Below are 16407 nucleotides of genomic sequence, written 5' to 3'. Positions count from 1 at the left end.
TTTTAAAAGACCTGTGTCCCTGAATTAGTCTGGAAATAATTCTGTCACCCTGGAGGCAGTGTGATAAAGTGGGGGAAGTCCCAGAACTGGGGAGCCCAAAGCTATCACTGATTCCCTCTGTGACCCTGGGCATATTCCCCTCTCTGTGCCTCTCAGTCTGCTCTCCTTTAAAATGAGACTGGACTTTAAAACTCTAAAGGGCTATGATTCTATGGGGTTCCTCCTGTCTAACTATAAGAAATAATATGATTTAATGGAAAGAACCCTTTGCTTGAAGTCAGGAGTCTTGGATTCAAATCCCAGATCTGATAACATTCACCATATAACCATAGGAAAGTTGATTCTTCATTCTGCTCCTCAGTTTCCCCATTTGCAAAAAAAGGATGCTAATATTACTTCTGCTTCCTAAGTCAGGTAATTGTAAGTCAAGCACTTGGTAAATATAAAAATACTATAGAAGTCAGAGCTATGGATATCTAAATGTTATGCCTACATGGCCTCTAAATTTTTTTCTAACCATGATGTTCTGTGGTTCTAAGAAGTAAATAGACCTGAGGAAGGTCTGCTATCAGTACACCAATACTTCATTGTAAATAAGTATGGTAGAGATTTCGAGATCAGGGCCCTGGGGAGAGAAGAATTTTGAGGAGGGGTAGGTAACAATTTTCCTCCCCTAGGCCAACGAGATAGGTAGTACAAATTTTAGCCCAATTTTACAGATGGAGAAGCTGAGGTCCCGAAACCAAAAATAATTTACCCATGATCATATGATCACATAGGGCCTAGATATTCAGCCTAAGACTCCTAACTCCAAATGCTGGGCTTTCCTTTTTATACCACATTGGCTCCCATCACTAGAAGAAGGGAGAAGATAAGCCCTGGGTACCATGTGAGGCTAAGAAAAGCCACTTTTTTGAAGGGAAGGTCACAGGATGCTTTAATTTCCTTCAAGTGTCCAGCCTTTTCTGAATCTCCTTTCCTGATTTGCAGGTGCTGGGATAACATTAACTCCCCATACTGGTGGATCATCAAAGCACCCATTTTGATCTCTATATTGGTAAGGCCCCAACCCTTCCTAGAAGCTAAGAGCTCCCACGATCCCTAAGGGGACAGAACTAGGCAGATTCTGTGGACCTGGAATCCCTGGGGATTAATAACCAAAAATAATGTCACTTAAAACTACATACCCCAGGGGCAGCTAGGTGGTGCAGTGGATAGAGCACTGGCCCTGGAGTCAGGAGGACCTGAGTTCAAATCCAGCCTCAGACACTTAACACTTACTAGCTGTGTGACCCTGGACAAGTCACTTAACCCCAATTGCCTCAACAAAACAAAAACAAAAACAACAACAACAACAACAACAACAACAACAAAAACTACATACCCCATTTCCATAGCTTTTGAAGGTTTGCAGAATGATTTCTGTACAACTACCTTGTGATATAAGCAGTGCATGGGGAAGTGTGCCCATTCCACAGATGAGGACATTACCTTGCCCTGGGTCACACGGCTAGTAAGTGACCTAGCCTGTTCTTTGCATGAACCTGAGCCTTCAGATGACAAAGTCCAGGAGTCTTTTCTACTCTACCAGCGACATCTCTGCTCCATCAGTACTCAATGGGGATCAAAGCTTTGTTACTTCCCCACTGAGGAATGGAGAGAAAGGGCTCTCTCTTAGGTCAAGGCATCCCTTTGGACTCAGCTAGGTTAACTGTAAGAGTATCCAGTCCTATGGAGGCCCCCCAGGCAAAGAGGGCTACCTAACCTCTCCAATCTCCTTTATCTCCTTGGCAAACCCCGGCCCTACAGTTGAACTTCATTTTCTTCATCCTCATCATCCGAATTCTGGTCCAGAAGCTTCACCCTCCAGACAAGGGGAAAAATGAGAGCAGCCAATATTCGTGAGTATGGAGATATCTCTCCCCTCCCACTGACACAGCTGGAGCTGTCCATAGTCCTGATGTCCAAGTTCTTCAACTTGGGATGTCTTCCACATCCCCTCCCAAGCCTGGAGAGGAGAGGGAGGAATATGTAGTTAGTTTCCTTCCCAGGGCATCTCCCCAGAAGAAAATAGATGAAGATCTAAGTAGAGGGAGGTTATTAGTCACTTCTGTAAGGGTGAGAGTTTGAACCAAATGGTCTCTTGAAGTCTTTGTAGGAATCTGGGGTTCGGAATTCAATTTTGATTCAAGGGTTTTGATTCATGATTCCAAGATTATACTTTAATATTATCTTCTATTATTTTAGGATTCTAGGGTTCTATCCTATGATTTTTTTCAGATTTTGAGTCTATGATTCACTTTTGTGAGTCTAGGTTCCTATTCTTATTCTGGTATTCCATTCTCCAATTCTAAGAAATGTTTGCAGACAAGTCTCAGATTTTTACTCCAAATATGTCTAATTAAAACAAAGTTGGGGCAGCTAGGTAGTATAGTGGATAAAACACTGGCCCTGGATTCAGGAGGACCTGAGTTCAAATCTGGGCTCAGACACTTGACACTTGCTAGCTGTGTGACCCTGGGCAAGTCACTTAATCCTCATTGCCCCACCCCCAAAAAATCAAACAACAACAACAAAAAAAAACAAGGTCAACCTGATTTGGGACAAGAGGAACGGTCATCTCCCATTTGGAACTGTGACCCTGGTGAAACTGGGTAGCATGATGGGCCATGCCATATATCCTGCTTACTCATAATTTCATTATTCCATGGGACCTGTCAGTCACCTCTAGAAATAGCTGATAAATTAATATAGTCATTGCCCTGCAAAAAAAATAGATATTCCAGGTTGGGAAGGGTAAAGCCAAGGCCAATTGGAGATGATAGAGCCCCTATGTGAGTGCATAGGCCCTCGTCACATTAGCACTGTGCTTGATGAGGTGCCCTGTGGGGGCAGTTCTAGAGAGCAATACTGAAAAACAAGGGGAGAAATGTGGGCTAGCAGGGGCAGACAGAACCTGGGATCATAGAATTTTGAAGTGGAGGAGACCACAAAGATCTTCTAGTCCAACCCATTCATTTTCTAGGGCAAGAAACAGCCCCAGAAAGTAGAGATTTCTCTAAGGTTATGTATACAATAAGGCAGAACAGTAATGATGCATCAAGCTGGGAGATATCAGCAGCTGAAATGTCTGCAGCTGGAAAGAATTTCTGAAAGTGTCTGACCCAACCTCTTTCTGAGTAGGAATCTCCAACAGCTTCAACAAGGGATCATCCAGCCTCTGCTTAGAGATCTCCAGTTAATGGGGAACTCACTACCAAGGCACCAACTTTTGGATATTTTTAGTTGTTAGGAAGTTTTTCTTTACATGGAACCAAAATCTGTTCCTCTGCAAATGTCTCCCTTCCTCCCCCTGATCCCCTCCCCAATTGTTTCTGGTTTTTCCCATTAGCAGCAAGGAGAATAAATCTAATCCTTCTTTCCAGTGATAGCTCATCTAATTTTTGGAGACCACTCAGTCTTTGACCAAGGTTGGGGCTTAGTCTACAAGGGAAGCAACTTGTCTTCAGTAACCCAGCTAACCTTCCTACCTGTGCCTTTACCCTTAGCCTTGGGAGAAGTAGCGTGACAAAGCTGATGGACTACAAAGGCCTGGGTTCAAATTGCAGTTCTGACACTTACTAGCTATGTGACCTTAGACAAGTCCCTTCCCTTCTGTGGGCCTCAGTTTCCTCCTCTATAAAATGAGGGAGTTGGAGTGGATAATCCTTATGAGTCCTCCCAGCTTTACATCCTAAAAGCCTACGACTTTATTCTGAAAACAATAGGGGGGGCAGCTAGGTGGCGCAGTGGATAGAACACCGGTCCTGGATTCAGGAGGACCTGAGTTCAAATCCAGCCTCAGACACTTGACACTTACTAGCTTGTGTGACCCTGGGCAAGTCATTTAACCCCAATTGCCTCACAAAAAACAAAACAAAACAAAACAAAACAATAGGGGATCATGGAAAGTTCTAGAACAGTAAAGATACATAATCAGACAGGCTAGACTCTTTCAAACACAGAATAACCTTTCGTTATCCCTCTGTCCCTAGGAGACTGGCCAAATCAACGTTGCTGCTGATCCCACTCTTTGGGGTGCACTATATCATGTTTGCCTTCTTCCCAGACAACTTTAATGAAGAAGTGAAACTGGTCTTTGAGCTTATTTTGGGCTCTTTCCAGGTACAAAGCTGGGTCCAAGGTTGGGGGCTCAGTCTGGATCAGGGCTTGGTCAAGGACTGAGGAGGGGATGGGTGGGAAAGGACACAGCTGATGACTTCCGTGGGTGTGGGTTCAAGGCCAGAGTTTAATTCAGTGTAACTGTTATAGCCTGAATAATTCATTCAAGCTCACAATTTGGAAAGGGTTATAACTGGTGCTCTGCTCCAGCCTTTTCCCAGAGCTGCAGAATAAGGAAATAAGGATTGGGAGAGAGGGAGGAGATAGAAAAGAGTGAAGATGACTTTTCTACCTTATTTCTACCTGGAGAAGGTAACTTTGATGGAGAAATTGACCCTAAAACAAAGGAGGGAGTCAGGTATAGCTGTGCCTGGATAGCCAGGCCCTACACTGATGGATCAGGGGGCTAGAATCTGAACTCACCAAGACACAGATAGAGGACTAAAGAGGATGGAAGGAAATGGAGACATAGGAACTGAAAGGAGGTGAAGGGAGCTCAGGGCTGGTGAAAAGCAGAGGATTTAGGAATTTGTAGTCAATAGAAGGAGATGAGAAGTTGAAGGGAAAGGCAAAATGGAAGGGCATAAAAAAGAGAAGGATGGAGGAAGATGGAGCAAAGGAAGGCAGCAGAAAATGGAGGGAAATAGAACTGAATGAGTAATGAGGTAAAACCTATATCAGATTGCTTTCTGTCTTGGGGAAGGGGAAGAAGGGAGAGAGGGAGAAAAATTTGGAGCTAAAAATCTTATGAAAACAAATGTTGAAAACTATCTTTACATGTAACTGAAAAATAATAAAATACTTTTTGGTTTAAAAAAGAAGGAATTGCTTCAAGGATGGAGAAAATGAAAGCTGGAGGGAAGTAAGGAGACTGAGAGGGATAGGGAAAGTGAGAATAGAAGATGGGAGTGGTAAAAAGGAATGGGAGGAGCACCAGCCCTGGATTCAGGAGGACCTGAGTTCAAATCTGGTCTCAGACACTTGACAGTTACTAGCTGTGTGACTCTGGGTAAGTCACTTAACCCTCATTGCCCGGCCAAAAAAATATTAAAAAATGGGAGGTAGGGCAAATAAACAATACCTGGTATATAATAAGTACTTAATAAATGTTTGTTCCTCTCCCTTCCCCTTCCCTTTCATTTCTGATGAGGAGTCCAATGAACTGGGTAGTTTTCAGAAAAAGACAGTTCATCTCAACTCCCTCTTTCTTTCCTCTAGTCTCTAAATCCCAACCTTCCTCATCTTCTATCCCTTTGATTCCCAATGTCCCAGCCCCTTAACTGGTTGCTATAGTTCCCCCATACTCCTTACCATCTCAGGTCCCAGATTGGCCCCTGCACGCCCCCTTGCTCACCAACCCTTGAGCTAAGAATAAGATCTGCGACCTCCTAGACCCAATGTAGTTCTCAAGGCCTTTCTTCTTTTCCCACCAGGGCTTTGTGGTAGCTGTCCTCTACTGCTTCCTCAATGGGGAGGTAAGATGATGGGCTGATTCTGTGGCATGGGACTAAGTATGGAAAGCCTCCACTGTAGCCTGTGCAGGGTCCAGAAAGGCCAGCTTGGAGGGAAATGTGGGTAAAATTGAATAAGGGCATGTAAAGTGAAGCTGCGCAAAAACAAGTATAAGGTGAACATATATCAATTGAGTATATGCAGAATGGGTTTCCCACTTTAAAAAGTCCATGACTTTTTCTGAGACACATCATTGTTTTGAATGGGTTCTCAGTAAGTTGAAACTCCAAACGATTCACCTTTCAGTATTTCTGCCTTTCTTCTCCTCCCATTCATTTAATTCATTCAAACACCCCAGCCTCCTTGCCTAGTAATTAGTGGTCTATTTTTTAAAATGGTTTGGCGGCAGTGAGGTGGCACAGTGGATAAAGCACTAGCCCTGGATTCAGGAGAACCTGAGTTCAAATCCAGCCTCAGGCACTTGACACTTACTAGCTGTGTGACCCTGGGCAAGTCACTTAACCCTCATTGCCCCACTTTAAAAAAAAAAGGTTCAGCAAGCATTTATTAGGTACCTAGTGTGGGTAGAGTCCCATAGTAAGCACTTGGGGAAAGGAGCAGCCCCCAGATATTCAAGTCCCTGACCTCAAGGAGCTTATGGTTCAATAGAACAATTAAATGGCATTAAGGGGTCCCCATATATAAAGTGGACTCTTCCTTGAAAGAGAAACCTCCTATGATAAGAATTCATTCTTCCCCTGAAGACTGGAACCCATCTCAGCTAAACTTTGTATCTCCCCAGTATTGAGCAGGATATAAACACAGTAAATTATTTTGGAATGAAGGAGCAAACAAAACCAAAAGTCTAGATAATCTGCAAACCAAGTAACTAGTTCAAGATAATTGAATGGGCTGATGTGAGGTTATGGAAACAAGATTGGTCAAAGGCTAGGAAAGGCCACATATTTTTAAGGATAGCAGGCTTTGAATGAAATCCTGTGCCTCATTTTGCCTGCTGGTGGCTCCTTTACTCCCCTTAAGCCAAAATTCTATTTGATTTAAAGCTCTAGTAAGCCCTTTCCCCACAACCAGTCCTAGTCTCTGTAGAGAGGGGTACACCCTGGAGCACTTCACTGGCTCTTGGATACCTCTATGAGTATCTGACCATTTTCCAGCATGGTATCTGTGCCTGAAATACTCTTTGTCTCTCTCCCCCTGCCAACTTCTTCATCTCACTAGGTCCAATCAGAGTTCAAACGGAAGTGGCGGCGGTGGCACCTGGAACAATTCTTGGGCCCAGATGTCAAGTACCACCACCCATCAGTGGCCAGCAATGGCTCCAACTTCAGCACACAGATCTCCATGATGACACGTAACAGCCCCAACGACCGACGCTCCTCCAGTTTCCAGGCTGACTTTTCACTAGTCTGACCGGAGCACCTCTCACCCCAGGGTCCCCAACCCTCCCCTATATATCAGAGTATTAGTCACAGCAAGGGGCAGGCAAAAGGCACCCAAGATGAGATGACTATTGGCTGGAAGAAAGCCTGCCTTAGACAGGATGCCTCTTGGATTCTCCCTGCTCTGTTAGAATCTTTTGATTGGCTTCCAGAGGCATAGCTAGCCAATGGTCTGAAAGCTCAAATGTTCTTGGAGTTCCCCAAGCTTAACTGGGTCCCATCCCATGAGCTGTCCCCACTCCTGGTCCTCAGAACCAGGAAGCTGCCACAGTTCAGCTGACATGGGGCCAGGAGAGAGGGATAAGTGGGAAAGGCTAAGATCTCTGGGAAACTCACAAACTCCTCTCCATGTGGCCCCTGCTGGAAACTGCTGGACAGGCAGAGAGAAAGCCTCCATCTTTTTCTGCAAGGAGCCATGTCCTTCCTTTTGCCTGTCATGGATGGTGAGAGTAAACTGCCCTTTGGCAAAAAGAGCCTGGGCAAAGGCAGGAGCTTACACAGTGGTATATATGTCTGTACACCAATGTGTGAGGAGATATCTAATATACATGGTGGAGCAAGGAGAAGAGGTCAGCCCGTCTCCACCACATGACTGAGGAAGTCGGAAGAGGGCAGAAGACTGAGACCCAGGGGGTCTGGATATCCCCCTCCCCCCCCCCCATGGATTTGAGAAGAAGAATCTCTACACTCTCTGCTGGGCTCCTTGGGCTTCCTACTGCTCAGACGAGAGGGAGGGGCTGTGAAGGATGGTGAATGGTCGAACATGTTTGGAATTGTCACATTCAGCATGGGGTAGAGGAAAGAGTCCTGAATTCAAAGTTGGGAGACCAGGGTTTGTAACCCAGCTCTGTTATTTACTAGCTGTGTAGCTTTAAACCAGTCACCTCCCTTTTCTGGGCCTCAGTTTCTTTATCTGTAAATGAATTTATAAAACTTGTCACCTACCTCACAGGGCTATTGTAAGAATCAAGTGAAATGATGTATGTGCAACCCTTTGTAGCCAAAAAGTGATATGGAAATATAAGCTATGGTTATTATTATCCACGCTTCCTATTAGCCCCTTTCTTTCAGACCCCCTTATAGGGACAGGATAGATGGAAGGTTTATAGGACCTTCCTGCAGGATTTGATAGGTTATAAACTCCAGGAAGTTACCTGTGTGGGAAGAAATACCTTCCGTTCCTGGTCTGTCACAATGCCTAAGGTTTTATCATTAGAGCTTTGCAGCATGTAACACCTTCTCCCCAACCCCACTCTGTCCATGAGGCCTTGGCCATCTTGCCCTCAGCGCCTGTGATGAGGATGATCACAATCTTTCCTTCTTGGATTGGAGAGCCTAGTACTCCGAGTCCCTGCAGGGTGCAGAGAAGTCATGGCCCATCAAGGACAAACTGAAACATCTCTTCTCCTCCTCCATGGGATATGTCAGATATACCAAATCCACCCCCAGCCTCACCCCTTGGCATCCCTCAGAATAACATGGAAGGGCTCCTACTCCAGAATTGGACCATAGACCCAATGATCTAGGAATCAGGACTAGGAAACTAGACTTGAATTCTAAGCCAACTCTGCCACCTACTCCCTGTGCAACCTTGGGCAAATCCCTTCCATTCACAGGACTCTGGTGAGGTCAAATTAAATAATGTATAAAAAGTACTTTGCAAACCATAGCTTGTATACAAATGCAAGGGATTATGATCTGGTTATCTTTGTCATTCCCCAAACCCTCTGCATGGCAGGAGAAGCCAAAAACAGGTATGTGGAGGAGTCAGTAACTCAGTAGATAAATATTTATTAAGTTCCCACTCTGTGCCAGGCACTCTGCTAAGTTCTGTAATTCAAAAAAAAAAAAAAAAGACTTCAGGGAGTTCACAATCTAATGGGGGGGATATGTAAACGACTACGTACAAACAAGATATTAATGATAAATAGAAAAGCATCAACAGAGGAGTCACCTCATGGTTCCAAACAGTCTAAAATAGGCTAGACATGGAACAGGGTAGAAGGCAAAGTGATCAGGAAAATTAGTCCTTACTATATATCACCATGATCTACTGCTTGCTCTAGCATTCAGGGCTTGGGCCTCCAGCCCCTTCTCCAACCCCTTCAAGGAACGCCCCCACTCCTGCCTGTGTCTTGGCCAGTGAGAGGGACAAATCAGGGCTTGTGCCTTCCTAGGGAGAAGAGAAGAAAAGCAGAGAGAATCAGGGAAGGAGACATCCACTGGGACTTGACACTGTGGCTCAGGTAAGTGTCAGGACCATGTCATCAAGTGAACAAGGAGAGTAAAGATACTCTAAACCACCAAAAATAAATAAATAAATCTATAATCCAGAAGTCATCAAAATAACTTGGGCATGCGTTTGCTTATGCAACCAATGTTGGCAACCATTTTCTCAAGACATGTAATGACAAGACCCCTGAATTTTTAGAAGATCAGAGTTCAAGTCTCAGGTTGATTACATACAACCTGTGACTGGACAAGTTTCTTCCCATAGCTCAGCCTCAGTTTTCTCTACAAAATAAGGGTGCTTGACTAATGATATTTAAGAAGTCTCTTGGCTTTAAATCCCAGACCCTTTCCTAAAGACACACCCTCCAGGATGGAAAAGGACAAATATCCTTTTGGATTAAGGCAAAGTAGCAGGCTCCACAGAGTTGAGCTCTCACAGACCCTCCCAGTGGCTTCACTGAAGAATTAGTGTTAGCATTTCAAGGAGCTCCTCTCTTCTTTAGAGAAAGTGTGAACCATCACATCAAAGAGAGGAGTAATTAAGAAAGCATTTTAGGTGCTAACTTTAAATAAAGCCAAAATTTGCCACAGAGATTGACTACTTATAAATGACAGGCTGACAATGGCAATCTGGGCTAAACCTGAGGATTTGGAACAAGGGACCAATCAACAAGCATTTATTAAGCATCTGCTGTGTGCTAGTTTCCTGTGCTATGTGTCCGAGACACAAAGACAACAAAACAGTCCCTGCCCTCCAGGAGCCAGATTACTTCTACTGGGAGAAAGAAATGTGGACATATTTAGGAAGCTCAAAAAAGAAGATGATGGTAGGGAGAGGAATCATTAACAGCTGGGGGAAGGGACAGAAAGGTTTCACATAGAATACAGACTAGAGGCTGCACACTTGAGAGACAGGAATGCAGAAAAAAGGGGGAATAAGATGGGATGTAAGGGACCTTATCTGAAAGTACAAATTGATCCCAGGCTCCAAACAGAAGGGACCAGAGATCAATAGGAGTCCAGAATGTGAGTGATCAGACAGGGTCTAACAGCAAGTACTGGGGTGCCAACCATCTGGAGACTAGGGATCAGGCATAGAAAATCCAGGCCTGAAACTCTGCTCTTATAGAGCTCACAGTCTGAAAGTGGGTACAACACAAGCACAGATATTTAAAACAAAATATTACATGTTAGAGAAGTACAGACAAGGCTTTCCAATGCAAAACACCATTACCAATTGAGGGGATTGGCAAGGGCTTTCTGGAGATAGGGGTGGTGTTTGAATTGGGCTGTAAAGGGTAAGAAAAGAAAACTCAAAAAGGGTGAAAAGGGGCAGGGAGGATACTCCAGGTGTGAAGAAGAATGTGCAAAGCCCTGTAAGTAGGAAAATGCAGAATGTGTATCAGAGACTGTCATCCAAGTCTGGCTAGAGCATTTTGTGCTGTTGCAGGGATGGGGAGGGGTGAAGTAATAGGAGATAAAGCTAGTAGGGCAGGCTGGCCCTAGGCAAGAGAGTCTAAACTCTTTTTGTTAGGCAATAGGAAATCAATGGAGATTTTTGAGGAAAGGAGGAACATATCTATAAGGAAGAGTAGTTTATGAAAAACCAAGTTACCTACCAATTCAGCACCATGGCTAGAGCAGGACTCATTTGATGTAACATCAGAGGGAGATCTGGATTCAATGGGGTTGGGGCGGGGGGCAGGCGAAGGGGAGTGGGAATGTACAGATTTCAGCTCAGCATAAGAAATAACTTCATAATAGAGCTATCCAACCAAGGAAAGAATTAACTCTGGGGACTGTGTTCTTCCTGACACGAGATATTTCGAGCCCTAGCAGAATGACCATGCGACAACACATGGCAAATGCTATAGAGGAAATCTCAGAACACACAAAGAATAAGAACGAAAGCTCATGATGCAGAGGGACAGTGGTAAGTTCTGGCAGTGGGCAGGGTCTGAGCCAGGTCCCTTCCAGCTGTGAGCTTCTGAGGCAGTGAGATATCACAGTACTGCTGTTGGAGTCAGGAAACCTTGAGTTCAGATTCAAAATAAAATGAGTTATTATTTGTAAAGTGCTTTGCAAAACCTAAAGCTACTATTTAAATGCTAGCAATTATTTTTATTCCTTCCTGGACCCTAGTGTTCATCTTTCCCACCTGGATCACTAGACTGAAAAGAACAATGGGAGAACTTGATGCGTTCCCAAAGAATACTGGAAGGATAGTTCAGGAGGACTTGTCCAAGGCCCAAACCACATAAACCAACTGTTCCCTGGAGTATAAAACAGAAGGAGCCAGGAAATTTCAACCAATCAATATATTATTGAGTATTGCTCTGTGCTGGGGTGAGGGGAGGGAGAAGGAGGAGGAGGAGTAAACCAGAGTCTTGCCCACGGGGAAATCAGTCAGTCAACAAGTATTAATTAAGCACTTACTATGTGCCAACACTCTGCTAACCCCTGGTGAAGATACAAAGACAAGCCCCCTAGGGAGCTGACATTCTAAAGGAGGAAACAACGTGTAAATAACCAGATAGATACAAGATCTTTGTGGGGTAGGCGACTAGTCACCTGAAAGGGGAGACATTAACAGCTTAGGGAACTGATAAAGGTCAAGGTGAAAAAAAAGGAAGCAGAGCAGTGTAGCTAAGTAACCAGTACAAAGGCACAAAGATGGTGGGGGGAGGGTCATGTTGTAGGAAATGCAAGTAGACTGGGGAGTTAGTCACAAGGGAAATGAAGTTTAAGGAGACTGGGAAGGTGGGAAGGGACCATGCTCTACTAGACAGAAGATTTAGAGCTAGAATGAAAGAAGAGAGAACAGGGAATGTGAGAACTGAGAAAGACCTTAGAACACAGAACCTAGGAAATGTCAGAGCAGGGAAGGACCTTAGAACAGAGAACAGGGAATGTCGGCACTGAAACAACTTTAGAAGTCATCAAATCCAACTCCCTTATTTTATAGATCCCGAAGCCCAGAAAAGGAAAGAGATTGGTTCAAGATCACATAGGTATTAAGTAGCAAAGCAAGGGATTAGAACCTAGGTCCTTAAACTGTATCTTAGGCTCCTTCCACTATATGGAACTGCAAGCAGAAAAGTGGCTCCCCTGCCTGCCCAGTATTGGCCTACACCCTCCGCTGCCTTCTATCTCTGAGGAATAAGATGGACTATACAGATAACTAGGTCAAGGAGATAAGGGATGAATTCTCCTTCCATAGAAAAGAATGACTCTACAGGGGAGTGCAGAGAGGGAAGGGAGATGCATTGTGCTTGAGAATAGCATGCATCTGCAGAAAGAACAACAAAATGATTATAAAATGCCCTAATTTCTCCAAAGGACTAAGCCCTGAGGCAGGGTTGGCTGGCTAAAGGCTGCATAGTATGATGTAGGACCCAAATTCCTAGCTTACCCAAAATGTCTTCTCTCTAAACACCAACTGCAATTTCTCCATCAGCACTTGGAATCATAGGATTTAGAGCAAGAAGACCTCAGAGGTCATCGAGTCCAATAGCCTCATTTTGTAGATGAGGAAACTGAAGACAAAGAGATTAAGGGACTTGCTGAAGGACACATGCTAGAAAGTAGCAAAGCTGAGATTCCAGGAGGCTGCATTGTGAGTTATCACAAATGTTAGAGGTGAAAGGGACCTTAAACCATAAAACAGAATATCAGAGCTGGAAAGAACCTCAGAACACAGAAAATCAGAGCTGGGGGAGGGGGTACTCTAGAGACATCTGGTCAAAACTCCTCATTTTAGGAATGGGAAAATGAAAGCATGGGAGTTGAGTTGACTTGGCTGAGATCCCAAGCTAATAAATGTCAAAGCAAATCTCCTGATTCCAAATCCAGGGCTCTCACCACTGCTCAGTGTCTTTCCTGAGAACAGACTTGGAGAAGAGGGAGGTGGAAGAGGGGAAGCATGAACCTGGACTATTGATGTCAAGGGATGAGGTGCCATCAAGAGGGAACAATATTCCTGAAGATCTACCTTCAGATGGTATAGCATCGATGCCCACACTCAATCTATAATGCTATTATTTGTTGTTGTTGTTGTTGTTGTTGTTGTTTTTAGTGAGGAAATTGGGGTTAAGTGACTTGCCCAGGGTCACACAGCTAGTAAGTATTAAGTGTCTGAGGCCAGATTTGAACTCAGGTACTCCTGAATCCAGGGCCAGTGCTCTATCCACTGCGCCATCTAGCTGCCCCATTATAATGCTATTATTAAAGTTTACTTGTCTCAGTGCTGCAAGATCCATGATTTCATCATTAACACAAATCCCAGCCCCTCCATGTCTTTGTATACTCTTGGCTGAATCCCAATGCTGGGATACTTAGCCCTCCCTGTACCATTCCTCTTTGAGCAATTGGTGAATAGAATCTCACAGTGGTTAGGTATCTCAGAGGGCATCTAGTTCATCCCTTATCTAATCAGGAATCTCCTCTACAAGTGGTCATGCAGCATCCAAATAAACACTTCCACCACTCTTTCCTAAAGCTGCCCATTCCATTCTATTTTTTTTCCTTACATCAAATTGGAATATGCTTCCCTGGAACTTCTCACTGCTTCTAGGTCTGCCCACTAGGACCAAGCTAAGCAAACCTAATATCTGTTCACAAGATAGTTTTTCCTATCTTCCCTACCCCAGTATATTTTTTAGATTAAAGAACCCTTCAACCAATCCTTAATAATGTGGCCTCTTGCCTACTCACTGTCCTAGCTACTGTGGACTCACTCTATTTGTCAGCATTTTTCTTAAAATACCTTGAAGGAATTAAATCAGTCCAAAAGTGGAATGGGTTGCCTCAGGAAGTTGTTGGCTCTTCATCATTAGAAATCTTCAAACAAAGTCTGGTTGAGTACTGATTGAGGATATTTTAAAAGGTATTCTTGGGGCAGCTAGGTAGCATAGTGGATAGAGCACTGGACCTGGATTCAGGAGGACCTGAGTTCAAATCCGACCTCAGACACTTAACACTTACTAGCTGTGCGACCCTGGGCAAGTCACTTAACCCCAATTGCCTCACCCCCCAAAAAAAAAAAGTGTTCTCAGTCAGGTATGGTTTTTGGCCTTAGAAGTTCCTTCCATTTCTGAGGTTCTGTCACTTATCACAACTCTCCTTGCGGTCCCAAGCCACTGATTCAACCATTCTGGAGAGCAATTTGGAGATATGTCCAAAGGGCTATAAAACTATGCATACTTTTTGATCCAGCAATACTACTACTAGGTTTGTATCCCAAAGAGATTTAAAAAGGGGAAAAGGACCTAAATGCACAAAAAATATTTGTAGGAACTCTTTTTGTGGTGGCAAAGAATTGGAAATTGAAGGGATGCCCATTAATTGGGGAATGGCTGAACAAGTTGTGGTATATTATTGTAATGGAATACTATTGATGCAAAATGAAGTGAGCAGAACCAGACGAATATTGTACAAAGAAACAGCAACATTGTGTGATGATCAACTATAATTGACTTAGCACTCTTTTCAGAAACACAATGATTCAAGACAATTCCAAAAGACTCATGATGGAAAATGCTGTCCACATCCAGAGAAAGAATTGATGGAGTCTGAATGCAGATCGAAGTATACTATTTTCACTTTCTTTATTTTTTTCAAGTTTTTTTTCTTTGTGTAAACTATTTTTTCTTTCACAACATAACTAATATGGAAATGTTTTACATGATGGAACATATATAACCTATATCAAATGCTTACCATTTTAGGGAGGGGGGAGGGAAGGAGGGAGAAAATTTGAAACTCAAAATTTTGTAAAAAATGAATATTAAAATGTGTTCCTACATATAATAGGAAAAAATAAAATACTATAAAAATGTTCATAAGCCATTTTTTAATAATAACTTAGAGAATAAAAAAGGAAGTCCCATTCAAAATAAGTACAAAATACATAAAATATCTGGAAGTCCACCTACCAAATGCAAAATCAAGATTTGTATATAGAATCACAAAATACTCTTAAAAGAAACAAAAATTACTTAAATAATTGGAAACATGTCTGTTTCACCTCAATAGAATAAAAATGGTGATACAGTATTAATTTACAGATTTAGTGTTATATCAATCAGCTATCAAAGGGATTTATTATAAAGTTAGGCAAAATAGTGACAACATATATAAAGGGAGAAAAGGTCTAGAATCTCAAGGAAAATAATGAGGAGGTAGGAGAAAAGAGGAATAAAGAAAGAATAGCCCTTCCAGGTTTCAAATTGTACCATAAATCATTATTCTTCAAAACTGTCTAATATAGGTTAAACAATAGAAAAGCAGATCAATGGGACAGGCTAGACAAATAAGAATCAGAAATAGTGGAACTCAATAACTCAGGGTCCAATAAACCATAAAATGGAAATTATCTCTCCCATTTAACAAAAACTGATGAGAAAAACTGGAACACCATCCAGCAGAAATTAGGTTTAGAGCAATGTTTTAGACCATATATCACAAAAATGTCAAAATGGGTAAATAACTTGAATATTAAAAATCATCCACAAAAAATGGAAGGGAAAAGGACCTTTTGGCATTATTCATGAATATGAATTCTTAACATAAAATTGAATACATGAAATTGAAAAGTGTTTACATGAACAGAGTTAATGAAACTAGAATAATAAGGGAAAACTATTTGTGTCAAACATCTCTGATAATAGTCTGATGTCCTATATACAAGATGAACCAAATTTGCTCTCTATAGAGCATGCATCCTGAGTACCTTACTGTATGGCATCGAAACATGGACTACATACACTAGACAAGAGAAGAAGCTTAACAGCTTCCACATACGCTGCCTTCGGCTCATCCTTGGCATATCTTGGTCAGATAGGATCACTAACACAGAAGTGCTCCAACTCACACAACTTCCGAGCATCTACACGCCACTGAAACAAAGACGGCTGTGCTGGCTCAGTCATGTGCACCGCAGGCAAGACGGGCGCATTCCTAAAGACCTACTCTATGGCAAGTTAGCCTCAGGCCAAAGACCTGCTGGACGCCCCCAGCTTCGCTACAGAGATGTATGCAAGCGAGACTTGCATATATATATATATATCTATATATCTATATATCTATATATATCTATATATAT

At 42.9% G+C, this 16407-nt stretch overlaps 1 protein-coding gene across 2 annotated transcripts in view; it reads left to right on the top strand.

Annotated features, from left to right (window-relative positions):
• Window positions 1–14543, top strand: part of VIPR1 (vasoactive intestinal peptide receptor 1) — an 89332-nt gene extending 74789 nt beyond the window's left edge. For both annotated transcript variants that reach the window (XM_043999446.1, XM_043999439.1), the window contains exons 9-13: window positions 991–1057; window positions 1810–1901; window positions 4035–4164; window positions 5595–5636; window positions 6853–14543. In XM_043999446.1, the coding sequence (XP_043855381.1) occupies window positions 991–1057; window positions 1810–1901; window positions 4035–4164; window positions 5595–5636; window positions 6853–7044 (523 nt within the window). In that variant the 3' untranslated portion in view covers window positions 7045–14543. The remainder of the gene's footprint in view (window positions 1–990; window positions 1058–1809; window positions 1902–4034; window positions 4165–5594; window positions 5637–6852) is intronic.
• The last annotated feature ends 1864 nt before the right edge of the window (window positions 14544–16407 follow it).

Source organism: Dromiciops gliroides, chromosome 1, assembly GCF_019393635.1.
Source record: "Dromiciops gliroides isolate mDroGli1 chromosome 1, mDroGli1.pri, whole genome shotgun sequence".
NCBI lineage: Eukaryota > Metazoa > Chordata > Mammalia > Microbiotheria > Microbiotheriidae > Dromiciops > Dromiciops gliroides.
Note: the sequence above shows the minus strand (reverse complement) of the source record. Positions and strands in the feature narration are given on the sequence as shown.